This window comes from Prionailurus bengalensis, chromosome A2 (genome assembly GCF_016509475.1).
Source record: "Prionailurus bengalensis isolate Pbe53 chromosome A2, Fcat_Pben_1.1_paternal_pri, whole genome shotgun sequence".
In the NCBI taxonomy this organism is placed as follows: Eukaryota; Metazoa; Chordata; class Mammalia; order Carnivora; family Felidae; genus Prionailurus; species Prionailurus bengalensis.
This window is the reverse complement of record NC_057348.1, coordinates 21,402,412-21,418,920: the sequence shown is the minus strand read 5'-3', so window position 1 is coordinate 21,418,920 and position 16,509 is coordinate 21,402,412. Positions and strand designations below refer to the sequence as shown.

Sequence of the window (16,509 nt, the reverse complement as noted above, 5' to 3'; positions counted from 1 at the left end):
ATAGTTTTAAAAAATAGAAGTAGTATTAGAAAAATCATTAGCTTCTATCCTTTTTACTTATATCCCTTAAATTGGGTCTTATTTTTTAATTTGTCTTTCTTGGGGCTCCTGGGTGACTCGGTTGAGCATCTAGCTCTTGATTTCAGCTCAGGTCATGATCTCATGGTTTGTGAGATCAAGCCCCATGCTTGGGATTCTCTGTCTCCCTCTCTCTCTCTGCCCCTCCCCTGCTTGTGCTCTCTCTCTCAAAATAAACAAACATGAAAAAAAATTTAATAAAATTTAAAAGTGTTTTTCATAGTGTATCACTAATAATTTGTCTTAATTTAGCAAATCATCTGTATTATCCCTCAAGTCTTTCTGTAATGAGGTAGTAGGTTATAAATCAATAAAATAATATGATTCTAGAATGCCTTTAAAACATACACTTAGTTCCAAGGAGGAATTAAGGCCCGTGTATCTTTTATCACAAGGATTTCTAAATTTATAATTAAGTTTCAAAGTTATGTCTTAGAATACTAGTCTCTTCTGGATTAGGATACTTTAAAAATAGTCATTGACTTACAATAAAATAACTAAAGTGCTATTTTTTTCTCTTCTCTTTGTTAATGTACAGCCAGATTCTCCTGAATATAAAGCTGCTTGCAAACTCTGGGATTTGTACCTTCGAACAAGAAATGAGTTTGTTCAGAAAGGAGAAGCAGATGATGAAGATGATGATGACGATGGGCAAGACAATCAAGGCACAGTGACTGAAGGAGTAAGTGTGCAGCTGGAGTGGGTGAGATGGACCACTGGGAGGTAGACAAGGGCCCTGCCTGTGATTTCTTCTGTGCTGCTTGGGCAGCTGGGCTTCCTGTGGAATTGTGTTGGTAACTAGGAGGGCAAAGGGGCATACAGCCAGAGAGCCCCACTGCAATTGCAAGGGATACTAGGACATCCTGGACAGTGTATGCCATGAGTGGTTATGTTCATGAGTTGCTCTTACATTAATGCATATTTCCTGCCCAGTTTTAAGGAGAACCTTCATATTATCAAGGATTGTTCAGTATTGCTAGATTGAGGTATCTTATAAGGGTGGGCAGTGTTGTGATTAAAAGTTGCAGAATCAGGAGAATCACCTTAGGGATATTTTTGTAGATTAGACTGGTGCTGTTCCTAGAACATGCCAGGGTATGCTCCTGCCTCTGGAATTTTGCAGTTGCTCTTCTGCCTAGAACGTGCTTCCTTTGGCTCTTTCTGTGACTTGCTCTTTTTCATGGTTCTTTTTTCTTTTTTGGGGGGGTGGGGAGGGACAGAGAGAGAGCGAAAGAGAGAATCCCAAGCAGGCTCTGCACTGTCAGCGAGGAGCCCAACATGGGACTCGAACTCACAAATTGTGAGATATGACCTGAGCTGAGATCAGGAGTCGGACGTTCAACTGACTGAGCCACCCAGGCTTCCCTTTTTTTTCATGATTGTAACATCCATTAAAACAACGTCAGCTAGGAGAGGACTTTCTTGACCCTCTATCTAAATTGTTTGCCTTACATCCCTCCTTTCCCATCATCACATCACTCTGTTCTGTGGTCTTTAGTTTGTATCAATGTATGTGAAATAGCTTGTTTATTTGTTTACATGTTTACTTTCTGTCTTCTACCAAGGAGAATGATAGCTCCACAAAAGATACTGCCTTATTCACCTGTTCCTGGCATCTAGACTGTGTGTGGCATGTAGGTACTGTTAAATACTTGATGAGTGAACACACATGTTTAAAAAAGGAAAAAGGATAGTAAAAGGAAGGACATGTCATCTGTAGCTAAATAGTGAGATACCTAAAGCAGAGCCTTCCCCTTTCTTCCCTAAATTAATCTAAATAGGCCTTTTGGTGAAACTCTCAACACAGAAAAAAGAAGTGGTAGGGTGAATTTCTCAAAAATGTAACTACTTAGAGTCTCAAAATGTACTTCCTAGGCACTTTGTCAATTTCTTTCTCGCAGTTAAATGATTAAAATAGGGAGAAGGCGGGGCACCTGGGTGGCTCAGCTGGTTAAGCGCCCGACTTCGGCTCAGGTCATGATCTCGTGGTTCGTGAGTTCAAGCCCCGAGTCGGGCTCTGTGCTGAGAGCTCAGAGCCTGGAGCCTGTTTCCGATTCTGTGTCTCCCTCTCTCTCTCTGACCCTCCCCTGTTCATGCTCTGTCTCTCTCTGCCTCAAAAATAAATAAACGTTTAAAAAAAATTAAAATAAAATAGGTAGAAGGCAGTTAACTAGGGATTCCCTGGAATTTTACTCTCTGATATTAATATAGGAACAGCAGGGCGCCTGGGTGGCGCAGTCGGTTAAGCGTCCGACTTCAGCCAGGTCACGATCTCGCGGTCCATGAGTTCGAGCCCCGTGTCGGGCTCTGGGCTGATGGCTCAGAGCCTGGAGCCTGTTTCCGATTCTGTGTCTCCCTCTCTCTCTGCCCCTCCCCCGTTCATGCTCTGTCTCTCCCTGTCCCAAAAATAAATAAACGTTGAAAAAAAAAAAAAAATATATATATATATATATAGGAACAGCAACTTACCCCCTGCTTTCTCGGGTATAACATTACCTACAGAGGGCTGAGTCTTGTAGGCCTCCAATGTTCTAGTCAAAAAATGAAATTGCCTACATTTAGGACTTGCCTATGTTTCTTTTGGTGAGAAATTGGGAGGATCTTGCACATTCATATTTATACCTCCCAAGCTTCTTCCTTATTCTAAGCTCTTGTGGAGAGAGAGGGAATTTTCAAGCTTTTATTTTTAAATTCAGAATTATTTCCTTGGAGTTTTCCCAGTTGTGGAAATAGGTTTATGAATGCATTTGCACACCCCACTCCCTTTGTCACGTGCAATGCATGTTTCCAAAGTAGCTAGTTGGGTTGGAAGGAGAGGAATCTTGGCTGCAGAATAGAACTCTCCTCTCTTTGAAGCTAACTCTGTGGTGCTGTGTTTCAGCCAGGAAGAAAATGACTTAAACATGGGTTATTTTTAGTCTGCTATCATTGGTGTTCTGGTGGTTCTCTAAGCTTATATGGTTAGGGACTCACAGCTAATCACATGTTTTTTATATGTTAAATGTTTGTTATGTGTCTGCTATTTCCAGATACGATGCACAAGGCCCAAGAGATGTTATTGCTCTCTGTGGAGTTAATGTTGGACCTTAAAATTGAGACTATACTAAATAAAAAAGACATGTTGGATGGATGAGGACACAAATAACAGTGCTTTTATGATTTAAACCAGAAATACCATTAATCTTTCTTTTATATGTACAAAACATGGTTTGGACATGAAGTACATTTAGTATAACTCTTGACTGACACATGCCATTGCTCACAATAAAAACCAGCTTCAGACTCAGACCCTTCCCTGCCACGTACTCTTTGGGGCATAAACTTTCCCATGTTGAAATGATGGCTAAGGCAGGAAGAGTAAGTCGGCCAGTCTGCAGAGCAGAAATGAGATACTTTAGTTGACTTAATAATAGTCCTTACTTTTTAAAATTTTTTTAATGTTTATTTATTTCTGAGAGAGAGAGAGAGAGAGAGCAACAGCACGAGAGCTAGAGGGGCAGAGAGAGAAGGAGACACAGAATCCGAAGCAGGCTCCAGGCTCTGAGCTGTCAGCACAGAGCCCGACACGGGGCTCGAACTCACGGAGTGCAAGATCATGACCTGAGTCGAACTCAGACACTTAACTGACCCAGGTGCCCCAGTCCTTCACTTTTGAGATAGCTTGAATTCTATTGTTAGATCTGGCCATGCACCCCATGGGTAAAAAAACGTATGTCGTTGTACCAGATTATCAACACTTCAGTAGATATGAACAGCAGATATAGAGATGGTCAGGTATTACCGAGCATGTTTTCTCTGTCTCAGTTGCTCAGACCCTAAAAAGGTATGTATTTCCATCATTTCACACATATGGCACAATTAGAGTTTGGTAAAAGGACCTGATCTAAGAGATTTAGTTACTGAACTAATACAAGGAGCCTCATTAGTTTCACATAGATCATTCTGGGGGTCCAACATCAGAGCACTTTTGTGGTATTCTTGAAACTTACATTTAAAATAAGTACTGTTTAGGGGCGCCTGGGTGGCTCAGTCGGTTAAGCGGCCGACTTCTGCTCAGGTCACGATCTCGCGGTCCGTGAGTTCGAGCCCCGCGTCGGGCTCTGTGTTGACAGCTCAGAGCCTGGAGCCTGTTTCAGATTCTGTGTCTCCCTCTCTCTGACCCTCCCCCGTTCATGCTCTGTCTCTCTCTGTCTCAAAAATAAATAAACGTTAAAAAAAAACTAAAAAAAATAAAATAAAATAAGTACTGTTTAGAAGTTGTTTTTTTCAATTAGCTTTAAAATTTAGAAGCTGTTTAATATTGGCATTTATTTTTGGATTTTTCTCACAGTCTTTCTCCTTTCTCTCCTTCCTGCTAACCCCCTCCTCCCAGTCTTCTCCAAGTTACTTGAAGGAGATCCTGGAGCAGCTTCTTGAAGCCATAGTTGTAGCCACAAATCCATCAGGACGTCTCATTAGTGAGCTTTTTCAGAAACTGCCTTCTAAAGTGGTAAGTGATACAATTAAAGACAGGGGAATCAATTAAAGTGTTTTTATTTTTGTTTTGTTTTTGGTTTTGTACTTAGTTCTTAGCAAATAAGGTAAGTTAACGGAAGGCATTGGAGGCTGCTGAGAGATCCTCCTTGTGGCCTCAATAGCAACCACATAAGACATGTTCTATAATTTTACTTGCCTAAAGGTTGTAGTTTTTTTAAAATATTTGTTTTTGATTGGTAATTCTTACTGTTTGTTTTTTGTTTTTCATGGTCATAAAATACACATGATTTACCATTTAACCACTTTAAGTGTGTGGTTCAGTGATGTCAAGTACATTCATATTGTACGTCTATTGCCTTAACTGAAATTCCGTATCCATTCAGTAGTAACTCCCCATGTCCTCCCATCCCCCAGCCCTGGCAACTACCATTCTCTGTTCTCTCTCTATGAATTTGACCACTCTAAGCACCTGATAATAAGAAGACTCATACAATATCTCTCCTTTTATATCTGGCTTATTTCATTTAGCATTATGTATTCCAGGGTTCATCCATGGAATTTCCTTCCCAGTGTTCATTCATAGAATCCATGAAGAATTTCCTTCCTTTTTAAGGCTAAATAATACTCCACTGGGGGTGCCTAGGTTGCTCAGTCGGTTACGTGTCCCACTTCAGCCCAGGTCATGATCTCGCAGTTCGTGGGTTAGAGCCCTGTGTCAGGCTTTGTGCTGACAGCTCAGAGCCTGGAGCCTGCTTTGGGTTCTGTGTCTCCCTCTCTCTGTCCCTCCTCTACTCTCTGTCACTGTCTCTCTCTCTCTCTCTCTAAAATAAACATTAAATAATATATTACCATATGCATATACCACATTTTGTTTATCCGTTCATCTGTCAATTGACATTTGGGTTGTTTCCAAGATTGGTAATTCTTAAATAACAAAGTAAGTACCTAAACTAAACCTTTTATTTATAACAGAGACGAAACATTCTCTTTGCTCAGGGACAGAATGAGAGGAAGCTAAATGAGTTCTTCCTCTTTTATTTCTCTGGATCTCCTGGTGATGGAGAAGAGAGAGACTGACTAATACTCTTCTACCCCAAAGAGGAGGAACTTTCTAGACTAGTGAGACCCTTTAAAAGTGGCAGGGCCTGTTGTGGCTTCATACCTAAAAGGCAATGAACATAGCTAAAATTCCACTTTACCTGTGGAACTACAAAAATTTCCATGGCCTCAGCATTCTTGTATTTCTAGACAAGAATATACTTTCAGAGGTACTCCACTGTAGCACATAACTCCTTTGTGATCATTTACTATTTATCTACCTTCTTCCCTGGTTCTTGAATTGAAGAACAAAGATTCTATCATATTTTGTTTTGTGTCCCTGCCATGTAGCTGGAACCCAGCATGTCCTAGGTGTGTAAGAAGTGCTTATTGACTGATAAGTGGCTTGCAGCTTTCCCCATCAGTCACCGGCAAGACTGGTTATTTAAAGGTGTGTCTTGACTAGTTGTAAGACAGTTCTCACATAGAAATAAAGCCTAGAGGCAGTTGGGTGGCTCAGTCGGTAGAACATGTGATTCTTGATCTCAGGGTTATGTGTTCAAGCCCCATGTTGGGTATAGACTTTAAAAAAAAGTTAAAAAAAAAAAAAAAGAAAGAAAGCATATATGACTACTGCTATCTATCCTAAGTGTGGATCTGATTACAAAAACATAATGATGATATTGGTCATATGTTTAAATTTTTTTTTCAAATGTTTTAAATTTTAAAAAAAGGAAAACAGTATGATGATTTCTCAAATAATTAAACATAGAATTACCACATGATCCCACAATTCCACTTTGGGTGCATACCCAAAGGAACTGAAAGCAAGATCTCAAAGAGGTATTTGTACAGCCATGTTCATAGCAGCATTATTCACAGTAGCTGAAACATGGGAGCAAACCATATGTCCTTTGACAGATGAATAGATAAATGAAATGTGGCATATACACACAATGGAGCGTTATTCAGCGTTTAAGAAAGAGTGAAATTCTGACACACACTACAGTAAGAATGAACCCGGAACACATTATAGTAAGTGAAAGAAGAGAGTCACAAAAGGACCAATATTGCATGACTCCTCTTGTAGGAAGTATTTGGAGTAGTCAAATTCATAGAGAGAGAAAGTAGAATTGTGGTTTCTAGGGGCTGACAGGAAGGGAAAGGGGGGAGCTGCTCTTCAGTGGGTATGGAGTTTCAGTTTGGGAAGATGAAAAGTTTGGGAGGTGAACGATGGCGATGATTGCACAATAACGTGAATGTACTTAATGCCACCGAACCACACACTTAGAAGGTTAAATGGTAAATCTTTTGTGTCTTTAATCACAATAAAATTATGAGAAAAGAGTATAGCATTTACTCAAGATCTACTCCTGAGTAGCAGGAGATCATCACTAGTAGTCAAGCCACCAAAGGTGACTTGGAGCACTAAAACATTGATATTCTGTTCCCCCATTCCGGGATGGCTTCCAGGGACACCATGCAGCACGAGTTGGTTGGAAAAAGCAGGTTCCCATTGGCCCCTCAGAGAGTGACAGTTTCAAAGACAGTAAGGACTGAGGCTGGGAGGGTGGAGCAGTGTTTACCTTTCCTTTATGAGTCCTTCCTAGGCTGGACTAGCTAAGTGGGAGAGGACGTTCTGACTATTGTGGGCCCAACAGCTGGGATTACATGCTATTCCAGCCTGGGTGACCTTGTCATAATTTGTCTTCCGAACTGTTTCTCAGAAGTAGCATTGGTTAAGAGGGGGGCAGAAAAGGGGTTGGATCAAGCCAAAAAACCCCCCAAAACAACCCCTCCCCCCCCCCCCACACACAGTAGGGGTTAAAAAAGAAGGGATACGCTGAGGACTCAGATGAGAGGAAGCATCCCTGAGATCATGCCCTCAGCCCAGCAACTGAGTGAAGGCTGTAACCTCTTGGCTTTTTGTTATTGTACGGGCTGCAAGGATTTGAACAGGTCAGAAGAGCATGAAGAGCACAGCCTCACCTTCCCTGACACTTCTCTCACCTACCAACTTTTGACTTTTGGTCAACTTCAGTTGTTTCCTCTAAGGAACTAAAGATGTAGGAAAGGCTCAAGGCAGTGAACACACTGTGGGCTTTGTGAGATGCTTCAGGGACATTGCTCTAACACGCTTAACTTCTTGTGTTGACGTAATCTTTGCTGAGAAAGCAGAAAGTGCTTATGATTTTACTCTGTTTCTTTAATGTAGTTTTACTTAAAATGTGTTTTATTTTGTAGAAAATTAATTTGGCCAAAATAAGTGAAAGCTTTAAACCTGAAGCTAACAAGCATGCACCCTTATGTCTTTGTAGACCGTTCACAATTTTATATGAAATAGGATAATATTGTGTGATTTAGATTGCAGTTTTAAGAGTTTATGAGAACATTCAGAAACATTCCTCTACTTCATTGCCAGGAATAGATACGTTAGAACCTTAAATTTAAAACTGTGTGATTCTGTGAATTTAGAATTTTTTAAAACATTAAATTATGGTGTGTTAGTTGGATAATGATAATTACCAAATGCTAACTATAAACTCCTGCAGCATGCTCTTGTGTATTTCATGAAGCTGGTTAAAATCAAATTCTGTCTGCTTCAAACATAACAAACAGTATGCTGTACAGCTTTGTCAGTAACCTTGCACTTCACAGAGCTGTTCAGTTGATCAATACGTTGTCAGTGCACTTCTTTGTTTTCTTATTAGTTGGATACTTCTCATTTATTTAGCCTGCCTGGGTTTTTGTCTTCCAGCAATATCCAGATTATTATGCAATAATTAAGGAGCCTATAGATCTCAAGACCATTGCCCAGAGGATACAGGTATGCAGATTACCATATGTAACTATATGTAGTTTAGGGAAGATTGGCTTGTGGTCTCTTTTAGAGGCTTTTAGAAAATGGAGAAGCAGATGTCTCTGTAAGGGATTTTTAGCATATAATGTAAATGGATTAGTTGATTATAGCTTTGGAAAAGGCAGCATGGTATCTCTTTAGCATTTTTTGTATAGGGAGGAAAGCAGAATTTTCATTGGCATGGTAACAATAGGACAATATTTTAAAAAGACAATAATTAGGACAGTAATTAAAAAGCATTGGGCATAGACGTTTCTGGTTGTGAAAGATACATTGGCATTAAAGCTTTGTTGTTTATTCTTACCTGCTTCCAAATAGTTTTAGGATATCTCAGAATAAGTTACCTGCAACATATTTTAGAGTGTAAGGTCAGTGAAAACAGAGACTTCATTCTCTTCGAGTGCCTTCCTCCCTGTATCTCCAGCAATAGCAGCAGAACACTCACCTGGCATTGGTAGGTGTCTGCTCTGTTCTAAGTGCTTTATATGCATTAGCTGATTAATTTTTATAGCCACTCCGTGAGGTGGATTCTATTATTATTCCTGTTTCACAGATGAGAAAACTGAAGCACAGAGGTGATAAGTCACTTGCGTAAGTCATCAGCTAATAAGGAGAAGGGTTAGGATTTGAATCCAGACATTCTGCCTCCAGAGTCTGTGCTCTTAACCCCTGCACTATTCCTGCCTCTTGATATTTATTGAGTGAATCAGTGACTGAAATTTAAAACTTGATGATCAGAGGTTAAGGAAGGTGTAGGGAGAAAGAGCTAAATTTTACAAAAAATCTGGTCTTTAGAGTTGTGCTGACGTGGGTTAATTTCCTAGCTCTGTTCCTTACTAGCTGTGTTGCTTCAGTCAGGCGACTTTCCTGCTTTCCTCTGTTGTGCACTGAGTGTAGTGTTCCCACTTTGCAGAGTTGGAGGGGGCAATGATCATGCGTGTGAAGCATCTCACAGAGCACCTATGGGATGTGGCCTTGGACTGTGTGAGTTACTGATCCTCCCAGAGTAAGGAAGGTTTGGGGCTCCTGGTAGATAAAACAAAAAGGAAATTTTAATGTGTTGCATAGTCTCGTTGAGAAAGGAGACTGAAAGCAAGTGGTTTGCCAGAAGGGAGAAACTTCATTGGCTTTAAAGTTCTAGGAGAGTTTGGGGTGCCTAGGTGGCTCAGTTGGTTAAGCGTCCGACTTCGGCTTAGGTCATGATCTTGCAGTTTGGGAGTTCAAGCCCCACGTTGGGCTCTGGGCTGACAGCTCAGAGCCTGGAGCCTGCTTCGGATTCTGTGTCTCCCTCTTTCTCTGATCCTCCCCTGCTGGGCTCTCTCGCTTGCGTGCTCTCAAAAATAAATAAACATTAAAAAAAATTTTTTTTTAAATCAAGTTCTAGGAGAGCAGTAAAGAATAACAGTGTAGTAATTACTGGTACTGTAATACATTTTCACAGAATGTTAAAATACAGATTCCCTAATGTATCACCTGGTTTTTAAGGCAGCTCCCTAGCTGCTGCTGGTAATGACTTAGTCTCCTGGAACATAAATTTCTGCAGTTCCTAACGTCTATCTGAGGGGAAGATGTTTTTATAATCCTGAAGTTCAAATCAGATCTTTGGAAACCCCTGCCCTAGCCCCAGTCTTCTCTCCAAGACCTCACTTCTTATCTTGTCTGTTCTTCCTTCTAGAAAACCCATAGAAGCACCTCCTTTTGCCATCACCCTAATCAAGATCTCATCCATTTATGTCCAAATTACTGTAATGGTCTTTCTTACCTCTCTGATGAAAGACTCTCTAGTCCTTTCTGCATGTTGCTTCCTGACCCTAGTTTCCTTCCTCTTTCTTTTCTTTTTGATTCCACAGCCCAGAGCCTTGTCACTTGTTTTCTAGTGCCTTTTGCAGCGAGTCCCAGTTTCTTGTACTGGTGCAATAGTAACCAACTCTGAATAACTCCAGTAGAAGTGGTATCCATTGAAAGGATACTGGGTAGCTCATGGAATTGTTAGGAAGGTAGGCAGGAGAAGTAGCCTTAGAGAAGTGGGAGGAACTCAGGGACATTGTGGTACAGCTGAGGTCAACGCACGGTGTCTTTGTGGTGCCATTGCTGTTCCTAATGTCATTCACCACTGTGGGCCCTGGTTGCTCGCTGCTCCACTCTGCTTTACTTGCCCTTCATGGGGGCTAGGAATTCATTTTCTCTATTCCTTTGCCCTCACTCTAGTGCCTCAAGACTCAAGCATGAGTGATCTCCCCTTGCCTGGGTGCCAGGCTGCTGGCAGTGCTACCATCTGCTTACTTCTACCCCCTGTTGTGTAGGACAGGTCCCTCCCTACCGCCTATGCTGGGATTTTCTCCAAATAAAGAGGGTAGGGTGCTCAGGGGCTCCTGGCCAGCTCCTTCAGTAGAGCGTGCGACTCTTGATCTTGGGGTTGTGAGTTTGAGCCCCATGTTGGGTGTAGAGATAACTTAAAAATAAAATCTTAAAAAAAAAAAAAAAAAAGGATGCTCAGATGTTGGGTATTCTCACATGGCAAATAACCAGCTACTCTCCTTTGGCTGCCTGGATTCTGCCTTATTTATCCTCACCTTTGCAGCCTGTGCTGTGGTTCTGCCCTCCCCAACCTTCCACTCTACTTAGTTCGGTTTTCTCAGTCTTTCTAGAATGTGTTTGTTCATTTCTGTGTCTTTCTCATTAGTCATGTGTACCTTTAGCCTAGATTGTCTCCCTTCTTCCTTTTCTTTGTAAATTGAAGGCAGTTCTAAGTGTCCCTGGGTTATTTGGACTTGAGTGAGCTTTAAGATGTAACAACTCTAACATGGAGCCTAGTGCATAGTAGGTACTCACAAAATGTTAACCTCTGTGCTAGACTATTTCATCTGAAGTAGTCTGTAAAACTAGAGGAGTTTTACTTCACACTCTCAAGTCCACCTTAATGGATTAGTATTCATAAAGCACTTAGAACAGTGCTTAACACATAGTAAGCACTACGTGTTTGCTAAATTAAATGACTTTTGTCTTATTTGATCTTTTAAAAGTTATGTTTTTATGACTCTTAACATAGCTCTAGTTTTGTTACCTATCTCAAAAACTTGTGTGTAAATGGACAATTGTAATAGTTTATAAAAGAGAGAATGACTTTATATATTGTTCACGTGTATTTTCCAATGAAGTCTTTGAATATGGTGAGAATTTAAAAATGTATGGAGTTAGGGGGCGCCTGGGTGGCTCAGTCGGTTAAGTGGCTGACTTTGGCTCAGGTCATGATCTCTCAGTCTGTGAGTTTGAGCCCCGCATCAAGCTCTGTGCTGACAGCTCCGAGCCTGGAGCCTGCTTCGGATTCTATATCTCCCTCTCTCTCTGCCCTTCTTCCACTCATGCTCTGTCTCTCTTGCTCTCAAAAATAAATAAACATTAAAAAATAATAATAAAAATAAAAATATGTGGAGTTCTTTTTTTTTAAAGGTCATACAGATTAACTCTCAATAAGAGGAACTGTTGTATTTTGTTGTTTACTCTAGAATGGAAGCTACAAGAGCATTCATGCAATGGCCAAAGATATAGATCTCCTAGCAAAAAATGCCAAAACTTATAATGAGCCTGGTTCTCAAGTATTCAAGGTTAGTGTTTTGTTGTTTTCATTGCTAAGAGTGATACCTTAATGTAGAGCCAACAGTTTTTTGTTTGTTTGTTTGTTTTTTAATTTTTTAATGTTTATTTATTTTGAGAGAGAAAGAGTGTGAGAGGGGGAGGGGCAGAGAGGGAGACACAGAATCTGAAGCAGGCTCCAGGCTCTGAGCTGTCAGCACAGAGTCCGATGCGGGACTTGAACTCATGAACCATGAGATCATGACCTGAGCCAAAGTCGGACACTTAATTGACTGAGCCACCCAGGCGCCCTAGCCAACAGTTTTTATATAATGACTTTATTGAGTTAAAATTCACATACCATACATTTCACTCCAGGTTAATTTAATGGTTTTTAGTGTGTTCACAGAGTTGTGCAGCCATCACCACAATCGGGTAGCAGTCCCTCCATTCCTCCCACCCACCCCGTCTCTCAGCCCTAGGAGCTCAGTCCACTCTCTGTCTCTGTGAATTTGCTTGCCTGTTCTAGACATTTCATATCAGTGGAGTCATACAGCATGTGGTCCTGTGTGTCTGGCCTCTTGCCCTGAGCGCAGTGCTTTTACAGTGCTCTCAAGGAGCTCATGCTGCAGTAGGTGTCAGTACTTTGTTCTCGTCTGTTACATTTATATACTGCTTATTGTTTACCCACTTGTCAGTTGCTAGACATTTGGTTGTTTCCACATTTTGGCTATTATAAATAATGCTGTGTAAGCTTTTATGTAGACATAATATCTTCATTTTCCTTAGGTACATACCTAGGAATGGAATTGCCGGTTCACATGGTTAACTATATATTTAACTTTTTGAGGAACCACCACATTGTTTTCCAAAGTAGATACACCATTTTACATTCCCACTAGCAATGTGCAGTTGAAATTTCTCCACCTTCTCACTAACATTTCCTTGTCATTTTTGTTTTTGTTTTTATGATAGCCATCCTCATGGGTGTGAAGTAGTATCTCATTGAGTTTTGATTAGCATTTCCCTGATGATTAGTGATGTTGAACATCTTTTTATGTGCATATCAGCCATTCATATATCTTCTTTGAAAAAATTTCTGTTCAGATCCTTAGCCCATTTTTTTATTGGGTCACTTGTCTTTTTATTGTTGAATTGTTAGATTTCTTTACATAGTCTGGACATTAGAGTAGATATATGATTTACAAATATTTTCTCCCATTCTATGGATTGTTTTCACCTTCGTGATAGTGTCCTTTGACACAGAGTTTTTAATGTTATTTAGTGCAGTTTGTATTTCTGTTGGTTGCTCATAATTTTCAGTGTCATATATTACTTAATCCAAAGCCACAAAGATTTCACCTTTGTTCTCTTCTAGGAACTTTATAGATTCAGCTCTTAGATCTAAATGTATCCATTTTGAATTAATTTGTGTATACCTGAGGTAGGTGTGAGGTAGGGGATCTACATTGATTCTTCCCCATGAGATACTCATTTGTCCCACCACTTTATATTGAAAAGGCTATTCTTTCCCCATTGAGTTGTGTTGGCTAGAGGTTGACTATCAGTGCATGGGTTTATTTCTGGAAGCTCAGTACTCTTCCATTCATTTATATATCTCTTTATGCCAGAGGTAAGGTTCATTTCTGAGCCACTTTAAACATTGATTTAATGTCTCCTTTTAAACCTCATTAATATAGAAAGTGACTTCTATAGTATAATATACAATGTAAAATGACTACTTCACTGCTTTGTGATGTGAGTCGTTCCTAGAAATTTTGTAGTCCTGTAACACAGTTGCTTTAGAAATGCCTTGAATTAATCATATGTCATTGGGAATTTAGCAAAGGATTCTCAGAAAACCTTTTGAGAATAAAATCATTGACTTCCAGAATACTGATTCATATATAGTTGCTTTTGGTAGTTCATTTATCTTTCATCTTTTAGTAAACTTTCATCTTTTAAGAAACTTCAAGTGAAAAATCAGAGAAACGAACAATGAAGTTCTTAAATTTTTAGTCCTTAATAGGACACTTTAATAGTATAGTACCAATAGTTTGTTGATGCAGTTAAGATTGTACTTTTTGGTCTGATTATTTTCCCTTAAATAAATTTTAGAGAAAAGGGAAACTAGATTTGATCTGTTGTATGCTATTGATTTCAGTAAGTACATTCATCCTAAATTTGTGTGTGTAGTCTTTAATCTTAGAAGTATATCAATTTTTAGGTCAGTGGACATAGGTAGAGTTGTTCATTTTCACTCATTTTTCCTTGTTCACTGTTAGATTTTTGTGCATTACTTGACTAATTGTGAAAGAGGTAGGAGGCTTTTTAACTTCTATAGATTTATGACTGTGTTTTTGAAAGTTATGGAAAGGTTAGAGGATGCAACTTTATGGGCATTAAATGGAAGTCTACTCCAAATGGAAGAGTGCCGTAGAAAGTGCTCTTTGATGGCATTTTAAACTGTCCTTTTTTTCTAAACCAAATAATTTTATGTTGACAGGATGCAAATTCTATAAAAAAAATATTTTATATGAAAAAGGCAGAAATTGAACATCATGAAATGGCTAAGTCAAGCCTTCGAATGAGGTATGTTTTTAAAATGTTTAAAATCCTTGTGCCTTTATTATGTGCCAAATTTTCCAGCTAGTGGAATCAGTGCAGTGTAAAACAAAATGTATGTTGCATTCGAAGATTATGTTTACAGTTAGTAATGTAATTCTGAAGAGAAGAGAGATTAACTCTTACCCAGCCCCTTCGTTGCAGCTGAAAGACTTTATTTAAAAAGAAACAATTTTTGAGGCTTAACATCACTGTCTACTTTTATTACTATGTATGTATATATTTGTTTTTATATATACTATATATAATATGTATATAACACATTATATATGATAAGTGCATGTGTAATATGGTATTTGTATGTAACACATAATAGTATATATTTATATCAGCAGTGAGAGCATATAGCTAGGTGTCAGGAGATCTAAAGTATCATCCTGGCTCTTCCAGGACTTTGAACAAGTCTTATTTCTTGGATTCCATTTCTTCCTACTGGAAATGGAAGCTGGAGTGGCTGCTTTCAAAGCTTTCTCCTGACCCTGACATTTGTTTCATTACCAGATCCTCTGTCACTGCAGGGACCTTGAGCTCTCTAGGACCAGCCCTGGTCCATTCTCTTCTGCAGTCTTCAGGCTTTGGAACAAAGCCTGCTGTGGAGGCTCAGAAATACTTGAACATTTCTATTTAGAAACAAACCAAAAAATGCTTGTTTCCTTTTTGTCTACCCAGCATTCTGATTTCAGCTGTCAATTTTCTAAGGTTTTTTATCTTATCTGTGATAGGACTCCATCAAATTTGGCCACAGCCAGGCTGACAGGTCCTTCACACAGTAAAGGCAGCCTTAGTGAAGAGAGAAATCCCACTAGCAAGTATTACCGGTGAGAGAGTGAGTGTGTTTAATCTGAGAACTGACCATGTTTTTGAGGCGAGGCATATTAGTGTTTGCCTGATGGCTATCTTGAAATACTTCTTTTGGGTATAATTGGGTTATTATGAGAATTGTTATCAAATGCCTTTTTAAAAGTTAAGTGCTATAGTTGGCCTGATCTCACCTCTGAAAAATGCATAGGCATAAGTTGTTTGTCTGGTAGTGTTTAATATTTACAATAAAACAAATGTGTGGTAAAATACTAAAAGATTTGGTATCAAAAGTAAGATTTCTTTTCACTGTAGAATATGAGCATCTTAGAAGAGAATTAACCAGTAATTATGAATGAATCTGTATTTTTCATAAAATAAAGAGTAGTGCTACATTTAAGTAACACACAATTGCAAGTAGCCTACTTTAGGCTTTCTACCACCCTGAGAGAGAAAAATTGGTCTTCTTGGCTTAGATTGATTATGGGGAATATAAAAAGTATAAAGATAAATTGAGCACACAGTTGAATAGAAATTCTTTTGTTGTTTTTTTTTTTAATGTGACTGCTTTGTTAATAGTTCCTATTTCCTGTAAGGTAACCAAATTATTATAACATTTTTTCCTGTCTTCTGATTGCTTGTTTTTCTTTGTAGAAATAAAAGAACAGTCCAAGGGGGTCGTTTGTCAGCAATTACCATGGCACTTCAGTATGGCTCAGAAAGTGAGGAGGATGCTTTAGCTGGTAGGTATTAGGTCTTGACAAGTTAATGCCTTCTCAGCTGATCCTTCTGGTGAAGGAAAGTTACAGTAACTTTGGTCTGTCTGGGAGTTTGTCAGTTTTGGAGTACATGCTATTTTGTTGCATTTTGATTCCGCTCTTTGGTTGGCAAACTTATCAAAAGCTTGTTTATTTTATGTTATAGCTTGTATCTAATAAGTAAATACTTTTGCCAAACAGTTGGTTTGCTAGCCTTAGCACATCCCGGTTTCAAGCCTATAAATGATAAATAGTGAGTACTAGTGATGCCATCAGGAAACCCGAGAGAGACATTCACGCCAT

The 16,509-nt window shown here is 39.3% G+C and overlaps 1 protein-coding gene across 47 annotated transcripts in view; it reads left to right on the top strand.

Annotated features, from left to right (window-relative positions):
- The window catches only part of PBRM1 (polybromo 1), a 116,882-nt gene that overhangs the window by 23,099 nt on the left and 77,274 nt on the right, over nt 1–16,509 (top strand). For 33 of the 47 annotated variants that reach the window (XM_043587573.1, XM_043587574.1, XM_043587555.1 and 30 more), the window contains 7 exons: nt 617–760; nt 4,451–4,567; nt 8,351–8,419; nt 11,959–12,057; nt 14,532–14,617; nt 15,373–15,468; nt 16,103–16,191. In XM_043587573.1, coding sequence (XP_043443508.1) covers nt 617–760; nt 4,451–4,567; nt 8,351–8,419; nt 11,959–12,057; nt 14,532–14,617; nt 15,373–15,468; nt 16,103–16,191 — 700 coding nt within the window. The remainder of the gene's footprint in view (nt 1–616; nt 761–4,450; nt 4,568–8,350; nt 8,420–11,958; nt 12,058–14,531; nt 14,618–15,372; nt 15,469–16,102; nt 16,192–16,509) is intronic. The other 14 variants (XM_043587588.1, XM_043587603.1, XM_043587587.1 and 11 more) reach the window with 1 other exon arrangement.